General features: G+C 41.7%; 1 protein-coding gene across 7 annotated transcripts in view; it reads right to left on the bottom strand.

Annotated features, from left to right (window-relative positions):
- Positions 1 to 19,467, bottom strand: part of ccdc148 (coiled-coil domain containing 148) — a 194,636-nt gene that overhangs the window by 141,432 nt on the left and 33,737 nt on the right. For 5 of the 7 annotated variants that reach the window (XR_010001326.1, XR_507326.3, XR_010001327.1 and 2 more), the window contains exons 2-3: positions 9,206 to 9,267; positions 6,647 to 6,768 (exon numbers count right to left, since the gene is read on the bottom strand). The exons of 1 other annotated variant lie outside the window; for it this stretch is intronic. Coding sequence is in view for 2 of the 6 variants with exons in the window: in XM_062965413.1 (XP_062821483.1) it covers positions 6,647 to 6,768; positions 9,206 to 9,260 (177 nt within the window). In the remaining 4 variants the exon portion in view is untranslated. The remainder of the gene's footprint in view (positions 1 to 6,646; positions 6,769 to 9,205; positions 9,268 to 19,467) is intronic. One more of the 7 variants, XM_062965423.1, reaches the window with a different exon arrangement.

The raw sequence follows: 19,467 nt of genomic DNA, 5'->3' as shown, positions 1-19,467 counted from the left end.
AGCAACTTCCCGTTGCATGTCAGGAGGGGCAATGCCAGCTAACTTGTAGAGTTTATCAACAGGTGTAGGTTTAAGGCAACCTGTGATTATTCTGCATGTTTCATTTAGTGCTATGTCCACTTGCTTCGCATGGGCAGACTTTTGCCAGACAGGACAGGCGTACTCAGCAGTTGAGAAAGACAAGGCCAGGGCTGATGTTCTTATTACTTGTGGGTCTGCACCCCATGCGCTGCCAGTCAGTTTCCGCAGGATGTTGTTGCATGCAGCTACTTTGTGCTTGGTGTTCATGCACTGTTTCCTATATGTTAGTGTTCGATCTAAGGTGACACCAAGATATTTAGGATGGAAACAGTGTTCGAGCTCTTGGCCTTCCCAAGTAACCTTCAGTTTCCTGTTGGCTTCACGGTTACGTAGATGGAAAGCACACACTTGTGTCTTGGCAGGGTTAGGCTTCAGGTGGTTCTCTTTGTAGTAGCTGGAGAGGTCTTTCAAGGCATTAGTGAGTTGCTTTTCAACTGTTTCAAAATCTTTCGCTTGTGTTGTAAGGCCAAGGTCATCAGCATATATAAAGCTCTTTGTGAGTGGTGGTAGTGGCTGATAGTTCATGAAGATGTTAAATAAGGTCGGTGCAAGAACGCTGCCTTGGGGTAAACCATTCTTTTGCCTCCTCCATCTGCTTTTCCAGCCCTGAAACTCCACATAGAAGCTGCGGTTTTCTAGGAGGGTCTGGACAGTTTTTGTAAAGTCAAAGTCCCGGGTGATATGGTAGACTTTATGCAGCATTTTTCTATGTTGCACCGTGTCATAGGCTGCCGTAAGGTCCACAAAAACTGTTCCCGTAATGCAGCCTTTCTCATAGCCTTCCTCGATATACTCAGTCAGATGAAGAATTTGACCTGTACAGTTTTTCCCTGGTCTGAAACCTGCTTGTTGTGCAATAAGCTTGGGTTCGATAACAGGTCCTAGTCGATTTAATAGCATCCTCTCATAGACTTTATATAGATGACATAAGAGGGAGATTGGTCAGTAGTTCCTGGCATTGGAGGCATCTTTACCAGGTTTTAAAATGGCAATGATCTTAGTTTTCCTCCATGCTCTGGGAATCTTTGGGGCCCAAGTGTTTGATTTGCTCCATCATCAGGTCATCTAGGCCAGGTGCTTTACCAGTCTTACATCGCTTGATGGCTTCTCTGAGTTCTTTCAGGTTTAGAGGAGAAGACAACTGGTGGGTTTCAAGTTCTGGCACCCTGTTGATTTTCATCTTTATTCTGCTGCAGTTGGTTTTCCCATTCTGAATTAGCTGGTGAGCTATCTGGTCTGGTGTCACGTTTGCGTGTCCATGGTTGACCAGAGGGTCACTATCCAGGCGTCTCAGCAGTTGCCAGGCTTTTCGGCTACTCTTGGACATGTCAAGGTTCTCAAGCAGCTCTATCCAACGGTCTTTCTTAGCATTAGCTAAGGCTGTAGATAGTTTTTGGCCTGCTGCTATAGTCCCATCACTGTATGGATTCTATTGAAATAGTCTGAGATATTCCTGTAGCTGATTTAGCGATTCTTCATTTAGGCCTGGTAAGTAGCTTCTGCGACAGCCTCTAGGAATTGAGAGCCTTGAGGATCTTTTCACAGCTTCTACAAACAGGTCATAATTTTCTGTAAAAGGTTCTGTATCAGAAATAGCAGCTTCCAAGGTCTCTGTAAACTTTGTCCAGTTAGCTTTATTGAAGTTATATCTTCTGCGGAATGGGACACTTTTTGGTCTTACAGCTGCATGTGCTACGCAGCATATTGGTCTGTGTTGTGTGTTAGGTATCGGGTTTAATACCCTTTTGATGCATTGGTGGATTATGCTTTCCTTTACAAAAATCAGATCAGGGTTCCATCGGCCGCTATTAAAAGATGGTGGTAATTTACTGTCATAGAGGAGGCTCATTCTACTGTTGTCGGCCCACGTTAGAACTGCTTCGCCATTTCTATCATCTTCGTCATAGCCCCAGACACAGCTATGGCTACTGAAATCTCCCACAACAAAATGGGCTTCATGATTGTGGCAATTGGTTGGGGGCGTAAAATAGAAATCAGCCCCAGGTGGTTTATAGAGTGATGATACGATGCAACTATCAAGTTCCACAGATAAGATTTCAATATTGTTCACTTCTGTGAGGGAAGTTGCAGAGATTGCTACACCAGATCGTACAAAAATGGCACTGCCATATTGTCTGTGAAGTCGTTCCACTGCCAGTTGCATTCCAAGAATTTCTGGTCTTCTCATTGTGATGTCTCTGTGTGTTTCCTGTATACATAGGATGTCACACGAAATGTCCTCAGACATTTTGGCTAATAGTTCTTCCTTAGCAAGTGACAAACCTTCTATATTAATAGACATAATCGTTAGCAATGGTCTTGATAAAGACCTTTGGTATTCATCCATTCATCCAATGATCCAATGCTTTTGGGGTGGAAAGATTGGCCGCTTACAAGAAACGTTGCCCAGGGGACGCCCGACTGAAATTTACTCAATCTTCGAGGAGGCTCTTTCCGTGTCCCCCTGTCAACCAGTAAAGGATGGGGTTACACTCCCCCTGAAATACTGTTTGCAGCTTGGCAGGCCTCCTGGATCCGTCTCTCTCAAAATGTCAGCCCAGGTAGATGTGATGGTCAAGAATACTGACTACCAGCTTTGGCTGATATGCCTGCTGCACCCCTTCCTAGATGATAGTGCATGCACTTGTAACTACAAGATTGGACTCCTGCAACATGCTGGGCTACCCTTGTACCAAGTTCGGAAACTCCAGCTTGGTTGCAGGAACATCCAGGAGTGAGCATATTACACCTATCCTAAAGACACTCCACTGGCTGCCAATTAATTTCCTGGCAAAGTACAAGGTGTTGGTTTTGACCTTTAAAGCCCTACATGGTTTGGGGCCAGGTTATCTACAAGATCACCTTCTTCTGTACAATCTGCCCTGGCACACTTAGATCTTCTGGGGGTGGGGCGGTTATTCCAACCAGCAGAGTCATCCTTAGGTGTTTAAATGTAGTAGGCAAAGGTAATTTTTGCGCCCCCCCCCCCCCCGTTGACGCTGGTGGGCGGGGCTGCGCGGCGCGGATGGGCGGTGCGGCACGGGCCACAGGGCGAGGCCAGGCCGTGTAGGCTGCATGGCAGCAAGGCCCAGGCCACGGCGGGAAGGCCCAGGCCGCAGCAGGAAGGCCTGTCCCGAAGGTGAAGGAGGTGGGGGGGTGGCAGCGCCACCCTCCGGGAGGCCTCGATGGCACCCCCGGGACAATGGCGCTACAGGCAAATGCCTAGATTGCCTGGCGGTTGGACCGCCTCTGCCTACCAGCCAGAACTCAAATGGCCACGCCACTCAGAGGACCTTTCATCAGCTGCCCCAAGACTGTGGAACAACCTCTTATCTGTGTATCTTCCCTGCTATTTGTCATATTTTTAAAGTTTTCATCATACAAGGGGCTGCTACTGTGGTAAAGTAGCACCTCTCCTCCTTGTTGCCCCTCTTTCAAATTGGTTTCCGGGGTCTCCTATCCTTTATGAACAAACTGGGAAGGGCATAAGGTACTATAAGTGGTGGAGATATGCAACAGCATAGGCAGTCTCCGAGTTACAAACATCCGACTTACATATGACTCATAATTAAAAACGGGTGAGTCAACAGGAAGTGAGAGAAATCTGTACCTCGGAAGAGTAATTCACTCCTGAAACACATATCATGGAGAAAAGGGGTCTCCACTGAAGCTTTCTCACCGATCCTTATTTCCACAAAAAAGCAAATTTTTCAAAATCCTATTCTCAGAGGGACAGAAAGTGAGGTGAAATCTTCTGTACATGGGGCACATACAGAAAAAACAACCACTACAGGGTGTTAATCCCTATGCTATAGAATGAATATATCTATATATGGCGTTACACTTACTAAATGTACTCGAGGATTGCCTGTATATGTTCTATGGGCAGGTAGACAAAGACGAGTGCAACCATAATCCTAGATGTGGAATAAAACAAATGTAGTTCATGGTAATAATAATAATAATAATAATAATAATAATAATAATAATAATAATAAACTTTATTTATACCCCGCCACCATCTCCCCAATGGGGACTCAGGGCGGCTTACATGGGGCCATGCCCAGAACAATACAATATAACAAAATATAATAGAACAACAAATCATAACACATTAAACAACACAATAAAAGAAAATATACACTACATTAAACAAGATCAAAGAACAATAAAACCAAGGGCGGGCCACATGAACACTAGATTAAAACTCGAGGTGAGAAAGGAAGTAGGAGTAAAAACCACAGAGGACAGGATCATAAAGTGGTGGTGCGATCTGGAGGACAAATATTGAAGGAGAGCAGCAAAAGGGATGTATGTAGTGATTACTCTCCAAAGGCGCAACGGAAGAGACATGTTTTCAGGTCTTTCTTAAAGGCTGCTAGTGTGGGGGCTTGCCTAATCTCACCGGGCAGTGAGTTCCACAATCGGGGGGCCACAGCAGAGAAGGCCCTCTCCCTTGTTCCCACAAGGCAGGCCTGAGATATTGGCAGTGGTGACAGGAGAGCCTCCCCTGACGATCGAAGGGATCGGGCAGGTTTATGATAGGAGATACGGTCACGAAGGTAGGTGGGTCCCAAACATGGTATACTATGTTTTGCAATACTATAAATTGCTTCGAATAGTAGGACTAAATGAACTACAGATTAATGTATAAAGAAATAAAAGGTAATATTTTTAAATGTCTAGAAGCATCCATAAACAGCATATGAAACAGATATAGACGCTACAGTGACTTCAAGGATGCCACCATCATCACCCTTTTCAAGAAAGGGGACAGAACAGACTGCGGGAACTATCGTGGTATCTCCCTTCTAACCTCCGCCGGGAAAATCCTTGCAAGAATCCTTGCAAACCGCCTTCTCCCTGTTTCAGAAGACACCCTCCCAGAATCCCAGAATGGCTTCCGCCCCTCCAGAGGACATGATCTTCACTGCACGACAGCTCCAAGAAAAATGCAGGGAACAAAACCAACCTCTGTACATGGCATTCATTGACCTTGCAAAGGCATTCGACACAGTGAATCGCAGTGCTCTCTGGACCATCCTCCAAAAAATCGGGTGCCCTGACAAATTTGTGAACATCCTGCGGCTCCTCCATAATGACATGATGGCAACAGTCTTGGACAGCAACCAAAGTGACCCATTTAAGGTGGAATCAGGTGTCAAGCAGGGATGTGTTATTGCCCCCACTTTATTTTCCATCTTCATCGCTATGATACTTCACCTTGTTGATGGGAAGCTTCCCACCGGAGTGGAAATCATCTATCGGACAGATGGTAAGCTATTTAACCTCAGCAGACTGAAAGCCAAAACCAAGATCACCAGAACATCTGTTATAGAACTCCAATATGCTGATGACAACGTAGTCTGTGTGCATTCAGAAGAAGACCTACAAGCCACTCTAAACACCTTCGCAGAAGCATACGAGAAGCTCGGGCTCTCACTGAACATCGAGAAAACCAAAGTTCTCTTCCAACAGGCACCAGCTAATCCCTCTGCAAAGCCAGGAATACAGCTTAATGGTGTAACATTAGAAAACGTTGACCATTTCCACTACCTTGGCAGCCACCTCTCCACAAAAGTCAACATCGACACTGAAATACAACACTGCCTGAGCTCTGCGAGTGCAGCATTTTTCCGTATGAAGCAGAGAGTGTTTGATGACCGGGACATCCGTAGAGATACCAAGGTACTTGTTTATAAAGCCATTGTCCTCCCAACCCTGCTCTACGCCTGCGAAACGTGGACTGTGTACAGACGTCACACCAAACTCCTGGAGCGTTTCCATCAGCGTTGCCTCAGGAAAATCCTGCATATCTCTTGGGAAGACAGGCGGACAAATGTCAGCCTGCTGGAAGAAGCAGACTACCAGCATTGAAGCCATGCTCCTATGCCGTCAACTCCGCTGGACTGGGCACGTTGTCCGAATGCCCGATCACCGTCTCCCAAAGCAGCTACTCTACTCCGAACTCAAGAATGGGAAACGGAATGTTGGTGGGCAGGAAAAGAGATTTAAAGATGGGCTCAAAGCCAACCTTAAAAACTGTGGCATAGACCCTGAGAACTGGGAAGCCCTGGCCCTTGAGCGCTCTAATTGGAGGTCAGCTGTGACCAGCAGTGCTGAGGAGTTCGAAGAGGCATGAATGGAGGGCCTAAGGGTGAAACGTGCCAAGAGGAAGAAGCGTCAAGCTAACCCCGATCGGGACCGCCTTCCACCTGGAAACCGATGTCCTCACTCCGGGAGAATATGCGGGTCAAGAATCGGTCTCTTCAGCCACATAAGAACCCACCCCCAAGATGGAAGACAATCGTCCTCGAGCTACGAGGGATCGCCTAATTGAAAGAACTCAAATTAATTCTTTTAAAAGTTTTAAAAAGCTTACAGAGTTAATTTAATTAGACAATAATGCTATTATCTAGCAATTATTACTCAGTTCCTTTTTTCTTTGGCACCTTGACTTATGACTAGCAGGTTCTTCTCTATAATCTTAATCAGATTTTATGATACCTATTCCCTCAGCAGTAAAAGTCACATTTTATATCCATTAGCGTTCACTAATGCTTACCTTTAGTAGGATTTTTGCAGATTCCAACTTCTTGGCTTCAGTAATTGCAAGTAGTTTTGCATAATCAACAGGTTTATATTTTGGACTCTTCAGACCATTTTTCACACGAACAACCAGGCTATCTAGTTGAGACATTAATACTTTAAATCAATGAATAAAACCTACCATTCAATTGTTACCAGCTAATACCCATTTAAACTATTATTAGAACAAAAACAAAAACATTCTCTTTTTCATTAATTCCATTACAATTACAAAATAACTGGCAGTGGGGGGGGGGGGGGGGGGGAATACAACCCTAACATCAAGCCCGTAAGTATATTTATTTTTAAAAATCGCATGACAAAATGTTTCATGCAAGCATCTATCTTAACAACTCAACATCTTAGCTCCAGTGTCAGATCTTTAATGCTTTCATTTGCTTTTAAATCATTTTAAAATGTATATAATGTGATTTTGCTGTTACCCAAAGTTTCAGGTAATCATAGGAGATGTTGGAACACATCACCCACAAATATGGGGATCGTACTGTACTGGTTCCTTTGAGATGAGGTGATGTAGTTGTCACCTTGAAGATTTTGTTGGATGGGGATGGAGTTCAGATAACTATGGGAGGTGTAGGTGTGTACCACTGATGCAAGCTGTCAGATCATACCCATACTATAGTCACTTCACTGGTTGCCAATTAGTTTCTGGGCAAATACAAAGTGTTGGTTATAACTTTTAAAGCCCTGCATGGTTTCGGTCTAGGATATCAATATCTACAGGATCATCTACTGTATAACACACCCCTTAGGATACTTAGGTCTTCTGGGGGATGCTTATTCCAATCAGCCAGAACCTGACTGGTGACCATCATCCACAGGAACTTTTCATTGGCCACCCCAAGACTGTGGAATGACCTGCCAAAAGAGCTCTGATAGCTAAACAAGCTGTCAGAATTTAAGACACAACTTAAGACCTATCTCTTCCAGCAGGCCTACCCAATCCACTTTGAACCATGAGTTTTGGATTTGTGTTGGTCCACTGTATTTTGATCTTTGTGCCATATGTTTTGGTGTATGTATTTGTTGTATGTGTTTTATGTTTATATGTTTTGACTGTGTTGTACTTGGTCTCTATTATTATTATTATTATTATTATTATTATTATTATTATTAGCCCTAACTTCATAGGGACTATCACTTGTCCTGAAACTACTTAGTAGTTTGCAGATCCACATAAAGGAACACTAACTGAATGAGATACGGTGGGCATGACATGGTACAAACAAGAATTTTTAAAAGTGATAGAAACTCTTGGATATACATCATCTATCAACAGTGGAAACAAATACAGGGCATGTGATCTCCTGAAATCCAATATGTTGACCATACATTGAAGCACATCTTAAAAAGGAGCAACTTACTGAAAACTCATTGTGCAACAGTGGACTTGATTATGACAAAGAACATTAATTAACACCAGCACATCTACATAAGAAAACCCTAGTTATTATAGAGGTGAAATGTAAAGCTTCATGATCTTCCATTTAATCTAACAGCTCATATTTTGACAAAAGTATATGGCGAGAGTGCATAGAAATGAAAGTTATTAAACTCTGTGGCCTTCATTTTAATTGAGCAAATTTGCCACAGGTAACTAAAGTAATATGCACCCAAACACCCACTTTTGGTGCAGACAGAGCCAATTTGCAAGGCAAAAATTCTGAAAACAATATCCTCCAAACAACTAAGGGCTTCTTTGAACAGGGCTTCTCTTCTTATGCCACCTTGTACCTCTATGGTCATTTAGTAGTTGGAGGAGAGTAAGGGAAATTCAGGCGACATCCATTCATTCTTCCATAGGAAGAGAAAAGTAGATCTTGTCCTAAAGGTGATGTCTGTTATCTTGGTGACATCTCTTTTATCTGGGCTATAGGTCTAGAGCTGGGAAACTGTTTGCAACAGTACTCACCATTCCGACAAGCAACAAGAAATTGCCCGTGGAGGGTGGTAAAAGCAACGGAGAAAAGGGAACCAAATACCTCCTTCCATAAAGGTAATATTTGAGTATAATGTCTGGTTGCATGCTTGTACGTTGCCAACAGGATTCCTTATATTACCCAGGAGTTAGCCTTATTAGATCCAGTGGTTTTTCTTTCTAAGTAAACAAGTTCAAGACTGGTTGTATATCTCCAGTTCTTTTCATTGCCTAAAAAAGTGGAATAAAGCTTAGAATTGCTCCACATTTTAAACTGCAGTTCATAACACTAAGCTTGTTTGATAAGAATACTGCACAAACAGGGCTTTTGGCAAATGTCTGTCTCTACCAGAGATAGAAAGGAGTATGGTCAGTGAAAAAAGTGACTTTCTACCCACAAAAATGAAAACTTCATGGAAGTATAATTTATTAGGTAAGCAAGATGTTATGAGGGAGGAAACCATGGAAGAGAATGGTAGAATAAACCCTAAAAACATAACATAGTCCCCAAACAATTTATATAATTGTTTAATACTGTAGTAAGGCAGGCTATGGAACAAATAAGGCAATGGAAAGTTAATAAAGAATTTTTTTTACCTATATCACTACTCTTACTTGAGGTAATAAATCCTGGAAGTTCTCTTCCACTCATCTTTCACCTGTTGAACAATCAACATACATGAACATCAATGTTATGACAGTAATATGATTTTTGTAATGCCGGTTATTTAAATAGGGAGCTTCCTGCTGATATAAATGCTTATTGATTATTGTAATGAGTCAGTTTCAAGGATAAATTTTATAGTTGCACTGGAATAATGGTCTTTGCTCAGATTTTTTTTTCGTGGCACAAAGTTTATTAAAAACACTGTCAAATATGAACTTACACTTGTGAACTAAGGGTATTTGCATTACAAATTTTACATTTATCTTCTGCCAACACAAACATTAATTCCACCAAGTTTAATAAGACTTACTCCCATGGGGCACATGGATAAAATCAATGGCCAACCACATAAAAATGAAAAGTTGTGAACCCAAAAATGATTTGAGATGATGTTCAACTTCAACATTTAATACAAACTGTAATGTTATTTTCATTCAGGGAAATTTGTAAGTTAAGGGTTTTTGTCATGTCTCCTGGTCCTAAGGCTGTCTCACCATTGAGGAACTATTTTCTGTTTGTGGATTTATGTATTGATCAAACACACAGGTTCCTTGCTACTTTAGTTAACAATCATAGGAAAATACAGCCTGCCTCTTGCCTGCCTTAGTAATTTTGCACTGCACTAATTGCAGAGTTTGGTGGTAACCTGATTTGGGTGCAAGATAATTCAGAATTACTTGAACAGTATATCTGAATCACTTAAATTCCACACATATTGGAATGGAGGATGAAAAATGTATCTTGGTTGAGGAACAGAAAAGTGTTTGGTTTTCTTTTCTCCTCCCTCCCCTACTATCTTTTTCAGAGTCCATACCTCTGTCCTCTGAGGAGGAAAAGAGAAGCCAGACACAGTTGTCCAAATTAGTTGTGACTGATGCAGAACATAGGGGGAGTATTATTTCCCTTATCTCAGAAATTATGGTCCCAGCTTTAAAGTCGCCTGTTTACACCCAAGGGACCATTTCCTCCTACAATGACCATTTTTCAAGATCTATTGCAGATAGCCTTTTCCATGTCCTACCTGTAGCAAAAGAGTTCAGGTCAAAAGAGAGGACCTCCCCAGTGGCTGCATCCAGATTATGAAATGGGAAAACCATTTATCTCTCTTACTTACTGTTTCTCCTTAGATCATTTAAGACTTTTCCATTTCACTGGGCAGATGCATTTTACAGAATAGAGCAATGTTAAATCTGTGTCCTCTTTCCTGTGGTATATAAGTAACCAGAAGGAACATGACCACCACACATTTCCATTTGTTAATATATTAAAAAAAATTAGCCACATCCTCACTGCCAAGCACAGAGACTGAGCTAAAAATAATTAGCTAGGTGCTAAAAATATTGAGCCAGATACAAGAAATAATCTTTGGTCAGACTAGTTTAAACATGGGCAGATGGCAAATCAGATCCTTTATGATTCTGGAAGTTCAAGGGTAGAGCCAAATCAACAGACGCTGCATGCTGCTATGCAGCAGGTCGTCTTTGCATGCTAGTAAGCAGACTCAAGTAGAAAATGTGTGCTACAATTAATCTTAACTCTGCTAAAAGCATCTTTAAAATCCTATTTGTCTGGGAAGAGCACAAAGCCACAGGGACAATGAGCTCCGGAATTCCTTAAAAAGATTAGATGGGGTACATTGTCACACTCTATGTAATCTCTGGGTCCTTTCTTACACTTTAGTAGCTGGAAAGCACCTCCCTGACAATTTAACAATTTGAACTGTGGAAGGGTTTCTGTTGACATTTGTGTGTACAGGATCCAGGATCCAATCTCTGTAGGCAGCAGGAAAATAATTGTAAACCTTGGAGTGCTCCCTCCATTATGTTCGGAGTCAAAAAGACAAACAAAAACACTCTGTTTCACTAGGCATTGCTTAACATACTCTAATGCAAATATTTTGAACAAAGATTTAGGGGGTTTTTTTGCTTTCATTTTATAACAGCACAGACTGAGTATCAGAGCTGTGATTCAGCAACACAAATAGCAAGAAAGCTGTTATCATTCTTGCAAGTACATAAGAGGTCATACGGCAAAACTACCGCTTACATTCATTTTCAAGTTTCTCTTGACCAGGTCTGTCCCTACACTTTTTGTTGCTTAAAGTGGTGCAGGATAACCTACCTCCTTAATAATAATACCATAGATTCAACAAAATACTTTCATGCTTGAGACAGATAATCCCAATATGCAACCTTCCTATTCTACTAAAAACAATTATCATAAATTAACCAGTCATTTGCTACTTTTTATGATTCTCATAATCATCTGTGCAATGATGATGGCCTCAGTCTGCCTAATGGTAGAGCCAAAGTCCAATTCTGCTATTGCCACCCATGCTGTTCAACTGCTTTAACTGGGACTTTTCTGATTCTCTGGTTTTCCACTATTCAACTGATCTGTAAATGTTCTACTATAAAGTTGGCAATTGTCAAAGTGCCATTTCTGCCTCTCCCAAATATGGAAACAAATTCTCCCACAAATGCCCAGGTTACATCCTGTTGTGAAGCCAGCTCTTTGGCTTAAAATAAATGGTGGGGACAAAAAAAAACCCTCACCTGCCTTGGGGAACACTAAGGACAAAAGAATATGACTCTATTGGCCATAAAATATGCAGCCATTAGTCAATCTGCTTGGTTTGTAAGCAACTTGCCTGCCTGATTATGCACTATTTCATCTCATTTTCACACAACCCAAATAGAGCAGTGCTACTTCAATAGCCATATCTGTGTCCTATAGAATCCAGGCATTCGTAATTTTGTGCAGATTTAGCAGAACATTCTAAATACAAAAAACTACAGACGTAGAATTCCTAGGATGAAGCCATGGCAGTTAAAAGTTGCATCAAAATGCTGTAGCTACTTAGTATGAAAGAAACCTCAGTATTTTTAGTCACTGAATTAAGTCACATCAATAATTCACACTTAGAGGAGGAATGTATTGGTCCATTTCAAAGCCATTGCTTTGATCTCCCCAGATAGAAAATTATTACTGCTCCATTTAAAAAGACACCTACTAAATTCAAGGAGTTTTATGTATGGTTGCATCACAGCAAAGCCTTTTCTTTGAATGCTGACAGCAAAGACAAAAGTTTATTAGCTTTCGTTGTTGTTATTGTTGTGTGCCTTCAAGTCATTTCCATTGTATGGTGAACCGGAGGTTTTCTTGCTAAGATTTGTTCAGAGGGAGTTGCTTTCTTCTGAGGCTGCGAGTGTATGACTTGCTCAAGGTCATACAGGGGCCTAGTCACCAGAGTCAGTCTAATGCCCAAACCACTATACCACACTGGATTGCAAATCTTTCTTAGTGAAGTCTACTTATAATAAAAGTATAATAGAGTCTAGTGCAGCCACTCAGTGTGTTGGGTTTTTGCCAGAAAATGAATGGAATTGTGAAGTTGATTTTAGCAGCTATGCCCTTTATGTTGGGATGGATGGACCAACATTGGAGGTGAAGTGAACCGAATTTAGCATATGAACTGCAGGTAGAAAAGCACAGTGTGTGTATCCATATGCACATTCAAGTTGCCTGTCAACATATAATGACTCCATTAATCTCATGGGGCTTTCTTAAGCAAGGAATATTCAGATGTGGTTTTGCCAGTTTCTTCCCCTGAAATACAGGCTGCAGCACAAAGTATTCATTGATGGTTTCTCACCCTGACTCTGCTGAACTTCAAAGATCAGACAGAATCTGTTATTTTTAAGATATCTAGGCCACTGAGAAGACCATTATTGATACCAAATCTACTCACTAGGAAGCAACAAAGCTATATAGATTTCTCAAGAGCCAATGTGACATAGTGACTTGAGTGTTGGACTATGACTCAATACCCCCCTCAAAAATAGGAACCTACAGGGTGAACTAGGGAATGTTTGACTTTTGCAACATAATAGCATGGCAAAAGTGAACCTCCTTTGAATAAATCTTGCAAATAAAATGCTATTAGCTTGCCATAAATTAGAGTCAACTTCAAGGCATGCAACAACAAACAGTATAGATTTCTCAGAAGCATAATGGGTATATCTTGATAGATCTAGTGTGTAGGCTACTATATGTACCAGGAACAGTAGACCTATTATCTGAAACCATGCAAAATATGCAGCTTGAAAAGAACTGAATATTTCACAATGTGAGTTCATTATCTGATAATAATGTGAAAAGTTAGTCTATACTTCTCCAAAACTCTGAGATGATCACACACAATTACTCCTCTCATGTCAAACAAAATCCCTGAAGAACTCCCTCTGCCTCTACTACTCTACTGTATATTTTCTAAGATGAAGGAAATCACTCAGAAACATGGAAATCTTTTTCTGAAAAGTCTTGTGAAGCTGATTTAATAAGGGTGCTGATGTCAGAAAACACCTAATCCAGTGTTTGTTCAACTGCAACTCCCCAATTTTTTCATAGAGTTCCTCACTCTACCTAAATACTTTCTGAAGTTCATCTTGCCTCCTGTATTTTGCATTAGTTGCTGTCAAATACTTAGTTCTAAGGATGTTCCCTCCCAGTGTTTGTAGCCAGCGTTGGTAGTAGCAGCAGCAGGAGGGGAAGAGCTGTGGAGGAAATAAACACTGGAAAAACAGGCTGCTCACAGCTTGCAGATTTTGTCTGATTTCCTTCACCACCATCATACCTCCTCAGAAAAAGTACAACTGCTAGAGTAGTGGATCACCAAGTTTTGCCCCCACTCTGCAAAAATGCATGCAGACAGCCTTGTCTGCAATTGTGAAACAACATAAAGCTGTTGAATGGGACTGATTAGCTGAAGTGCCGCTAGCAAGCTGATTTTGGATTTCAGGAACTGTACACTTGTGGTATACCACATTTGTATAATACAGACTGTTTAGATATGAGATATCTAAGTTAAATATTATAAGCGGGATCTGAAGCAAATGTTACACTGGAGGGCCCTATTCAAGGTTTCCACTGAGGCCATGCCTTCTTTCATGGTTTTCCTTTCTCCATTTCTGCAGACCCAGCATTCTGGGTCTACTCACCCTACTCAGTCTAATTAAATTGTTTAGTCTTCTTATTTTACCACTTAGAGGTTTTCATAAAGATGTTTTTCCTGTTTCTGTCAGCACTTCAAACATGTTAGTCTTTTGTTTTATAGTGATACTAGCTGTGCCCGGCCACGCGTTGCTATGGCAAAGTGGTGGTGGTATTGGTTAAAAATTGTTGTGTAATTTTTATTTGACATTATTTGCATTTTTAAATTAATTTTATTGTAAGTTATATTTTTATTTATTATATTTTATTATTTTCTTGTATTATTTTTAGTTATTTTCTGTTATTATAGTATTTCATTGTATTAATTTTAGTGTTTTTTATTATTTTTTATTGGGTTGCTAGGAGACCAAGTTGGAGGAGCTTAGCCTTCTAACTGGCAGCAATTGGATAAAAGCAATTATTCCTCTCTCTCTAATTAGGACTTTATTTTTCTTTTCTTTTGTTGTATCAACCTAGAGGCGTGGATGATGGGTTGTGTTGTCAAATTTCGAGGTTGGGGGGCCTGTAGTTTTGTTGTTTTGTGGGTCGCCGTGATGCCATCACTCTTTTTTATATATAGATCATTTGGGCTACATAGTCATCTTTTCTCAAAACCTGAGTTCTTCATTAAGCTATATATGGCCTACAGTAATTACTGTATTTTAATTGATATTGTCCCAATACGTTTTGTATGTTGATATTTAGAAGACATCACCTTTGATACTCTGCCCCACAGTTTTTAATTTTAATTTTGTTCTATTATTGCTGTCTGAATAATAAGTTTTTTTAGTATATCTGATCACAGATCTTGTCATGAGCTAACCTTATTAAGATGAACGTTCTGAAAAGTGTGCTAAAATCTATTAAAAAATGAAATACATTTTGGGGTAGAAACACCCATGTACACACATTGTATATATGCTTGGGAGCCCTGACCCATGTTCCACAAAGCTGCAGACAACAATAATGACAACATTACAAGAATATAAATGTCTACACAATAAAATAAAGCAAACAAATTTATAGTAAGTACTGCTCACATTCACACGCATAAACTTAATTATAATTACAGTCATATTTGCAGACAATTTTATGAGCACAAAGCTATGCTCATGAATTACTTCTGTGCTTTGGGAAAAGTCACCTTTTACTTTTTAATTGCCAGCTCTGTCCTTCAAAAGATCTTTCCACATTTAACTTAACTGACACATTTAGAACATAACTTAAAGTCTATCTAGCTTCTTATTAGAAAGAGAAGTTGCAACATGTTAGAGTTCTTTAACTATTTCAAGTGCATCATAAAGTTAATTGATACCCTGTTCACTGACAGGACTGAATTCTCTATTTCAGTCTCAACATGTTTGTTAATAGCTTTGAAATACCCTTTGGCCTACTATCAACTCATTCGGTTCATAAATTGATCTTATATTTTTTTCTGCAGGATATACATTAGCAGACCATTTTGCTCACTATCCTCATAATTTTTCCATTATGGTACTCAAATGTCTTTTGCACTTTAATCCTTAAGAAAATCTTTGTGATGTCCATACCAGCCGTAACCTTATCGCAAGGTGTTCTTAAAATGTTGTAACTGGCAATCTTCTACATCCTTATGATTGTATTCAGGAAGAATCGCTTGGGCTCAATTAACTCAGTAATTCAATTAACCAGACTCAAATCAAGGAAGGCCTTCATGAGAACCACCACTCCTCTTGATGTTCCTCCAGCAACAGCAAGAGTGTCCCTCTGGGCAGCTAAACCAGGCAATTCTAATTGGATGGCCCCCCATGAGGGTCTTCCTCTAGAGGAAAACCAAGAATGGGCAACTTGGAAGTCCCTAAACAGACTCAGAAGCCGAGTGGGAAAATCAAAAGACAACTTGGCAAGGTGGCACTACTTGGAGGAATCCTCCACCGTGTGTGATTGTGGAGCAGAACAAACAACTCTGCATATGTATGCTTGCCCACAATGTCCTGCCTCATGTACGGAGGAGGAGTTGTTTAAAGCTACGGACAATGCGGTTGCTGTTGCTCGCTTTTGGTCTAAAACTATTTAGCTGCTTGTGATTTCCTTTTAAATTTATTTATTATGCAATGCTTTTGACACAAAATAAATAGTAAGGAGAGAGGGCAGGAGGGGCCAAAATCTTGTCCTTCCCAGTAGGTTCAAAAGAAAGCAAATTCCTGTTGCCTCTCCTAGACTGCGTGTTCTTTCTTGTTTATATCTTTTGCCAAATTGACCATACTCTGATGTTGCTTGTCCATTCATGTCCCAATTTTCATCTGATAAATTTTGGAGAATATGTATTCTAACCCTCGTCACTTAGATCAGTGATTCTCAACCTGGGGTCCCCAGATGTTTTTGGCCTTCAACTGTATTTACGAATTTAGCACCAAATATCACGATATATTGAAAACATTGACGACAAAAATGGTTTGGATTATCCAGAGGCTTGGATAAGCGAGGCTTGGATAAGTGAGACTCTACTGTACAATTTACAGCAGTGGTTCTCAACCTGGGGTCCTCAGATGTTTTTGGCCTTCAACTCCCAGAAATCCTAAACTGGTAAACTGGCTGGGATTTCTGGGAGTTGTAAGCCGAAACATTTGGGGACCCCAGGTTGAGAACCAGTGATTTAGATTGACCAATATGAGAGTTACTGTTTTGGATTTTTTGTTTTGTGGGAGACAACTGAAAACACACTGACATGTCATGAAGAGAATATGTAACAATGGTCTCCAGATAAAAAAATCTAAGTGAGAATTAAAATGAAGGAATTTGTAGGGAAATGTGACCTGACCAAAAAAAATCAGGGAGGGAGAAAGTTTGATCTAACACTTCCACATATTGGGCAAGTTTTAATACTACTCAACACTTGACTGAAGAAGTCAAGCTTGCTATCTTTTTCTCAGGGTACTTGTCGAATGTAAAGTATGATAAAATGATAGCTCTTTAAAGCCTGCAATAAGGGTGATTTTGAGAACCAAATCTAGTGCTCAAGGGATTTCTCTGAACAAAACTCTTCCCACACAAAAAAAATGAGGAAGAGGTTAAGCTGTTCTCCCAACATGTTCTCAATTCCCTCTTATCTAGAGATCAGAGTTCTGGCTCCCTTTGACCCTCGGTTAACTGCTGAGAAGAGAGGGAGGCCATATATATTCTGTAAACTGTTCAGCATCTCCACTGGTGTTTAAAAACATGTACATATAGGGAGGAAATAGAAAGCCAAGTTCTTTTTCCTAAGGTAAACAGAATTGGAAAGGATGTTCTGAGGGCATGTGGAGGCGGGGGGACAAAAACTTAAACAATCCTAGAATTTCAGTGTTCATGATAGTTGTGAGAGTTGTGAGAGTTACCGCCCAAGAAAATACTTCCAGATTCTGGGGATAATGGTATCTCACAGGAATCTGTAAAATCATGGATGCCTCTTCCTGTGCATTTTCAATGCTGGGTGGAAGGTTTAAATAATAATAATAATAATAATAATAAATTTATTCTTATATCCCGCCCCATCTCCCCGAGGGGACTCGGGGAGGCTCACAACAATAATAAAAACAGTGACAAATTACACATTGTAAAATCAAACATGAAAAGCAGTCATACAATCAATACATACATCACATGTTAAAAACAAGGAGATAAAACAGTTCTAGGCCGAAATAAAGGGCTTCTGTAGCTTCGTGGCAGAAGTACTCAGCAAGGCATCAATAATCATGGCAGAACACTCTCTAATTAAATTAAATGGGCAGACAAATCAACCCCCAAAAATTAGTCGTCGAAGGCCCTCTGGAAAAGCCAGGTTTTAAGGCTTTTTCGAAAGGCAAGGTGGGTGGGGGCCTGTCTAATCTCCCTCGGGAGTGAGTTCCAGAGGCGGGGGGCCACAGCGGAGAAGGCCCTCTCTCTCGTCCCCACCAGCCGCAACTGCGAAGGTGGTGGGAGCGAGAGGAGGGCCTCCCCCGAAGAGCGAAGAGATCACGCAGGATCATGCAGGTTCATAGGGGGAGATGCGGTCTCTAAGGTAGGTGGGTCCCAAACCGTTTAGGGCTTTGTAGGTGATAACCTGCACCTTGAATTGGGCCCGGAAAACAAACGGCGGCCAATGGAGCTCCTTAAACAGAGGCGTAGAACGCGCCCTGTAGTTTGCTCCTGTTAGAAGCCTGGCTGCCGAGCGCTGAACTAATTGCAATTTCCGGGCCGTCTTCAAAGGCAGCCCCACGTAGAGCGCATTGCAATAGTCCAGTCTAGAGGTAACTAAGGCGTGGACCACCGTAGTCAGATCAGACTTCTCGAGGTATGGTCGCAGCTGGCGCACAAGTTTTAGTTGTGCAAAGGCCCTCCCGGCCACGGCCGACACCTAAGCCTCAAGCGTCAGCCCCGAATCCAGGAGGACCCCCAAGCTGCGGACCTGCGCCTTCAGGGGGAGTGCAACCCCGTCAAGCACAGGTTGCCACCCAATACCCCGATCGGACTTTCGACTGACCTGGAGGACCTCTGTCTTATTAGGATTAAGTCTCAGCTTGTTCGCCCTCATCCAGGCCAACACAGCGGCCAGACACTGAACCAGTATCCGAGGGGCTTCCTTGGATTTTGGTGGAAAAGAGTAGTAGAGTTGGGTGTCATCCGCGTAGAGATGGCACCGAACTCCAAAACCCCGGATGACTTCGCCCAGCGGTTTCATGTAGATATTGAAAAGCATGGGGGACAGAATAGAACCTTGCGGGACCCCACAGGACAATGGCCAGGGGTCCGAGCAGGTGTCCCCCAGCTTCACCATCTGGGAACGCCCCTCTAGGAAGGACTGAAGCCACTGCAGAACAGTACCCCCAAGGCCCATCCCGGAGAGACGTCCCAGAAGGATACCATGGTCGATGGTATCGAAAGCCGCTGAGATATCCAAGAGAACCAGCAGGGTCACACTCCCCCTGTCCAGCTCCCTGCGGAGGTCATCCACCAAGGCGACCAAAGCCGTCTCGGTACTGAAACCAGGCCTGAAGCCAGACTGCGATTGGTCCAGAGAATCCGTATCATCCAAGAATCCCTGGAGCTGAGAGGCAACCACCTGCTCCAAGACCTTGCCCAAAAATGGAAGGTTGGAGATTGGTCTGTAGTTATGCAAGTTGGTCGAATCTAGGGAGGCCTTCTTTAAGATAGGTCTCACCACTGCTTGTTTTAGATTAGATGGAAATCTACCCTGCTCCAA

This window comes from Anolis carolinensis, chromosome 1, assembly GCF_035594765.1.
Source record: "Anolis carolinensis isolate JA03-04 chromosome 1, rAnoCar3.1.pri, whole genome shotgun sequence".
In the NCBI taxonomy this organism is placed as follows: domain Eukaryota; kingdom Metazoa; phylum Chordata; class Lepidosauria; order Squamata; family Dactyloidae; genus Anolis; species Anolis carolinensis.
This window is presented reverse-complemented; position numbering and strand designations above follow the sequence as displayed.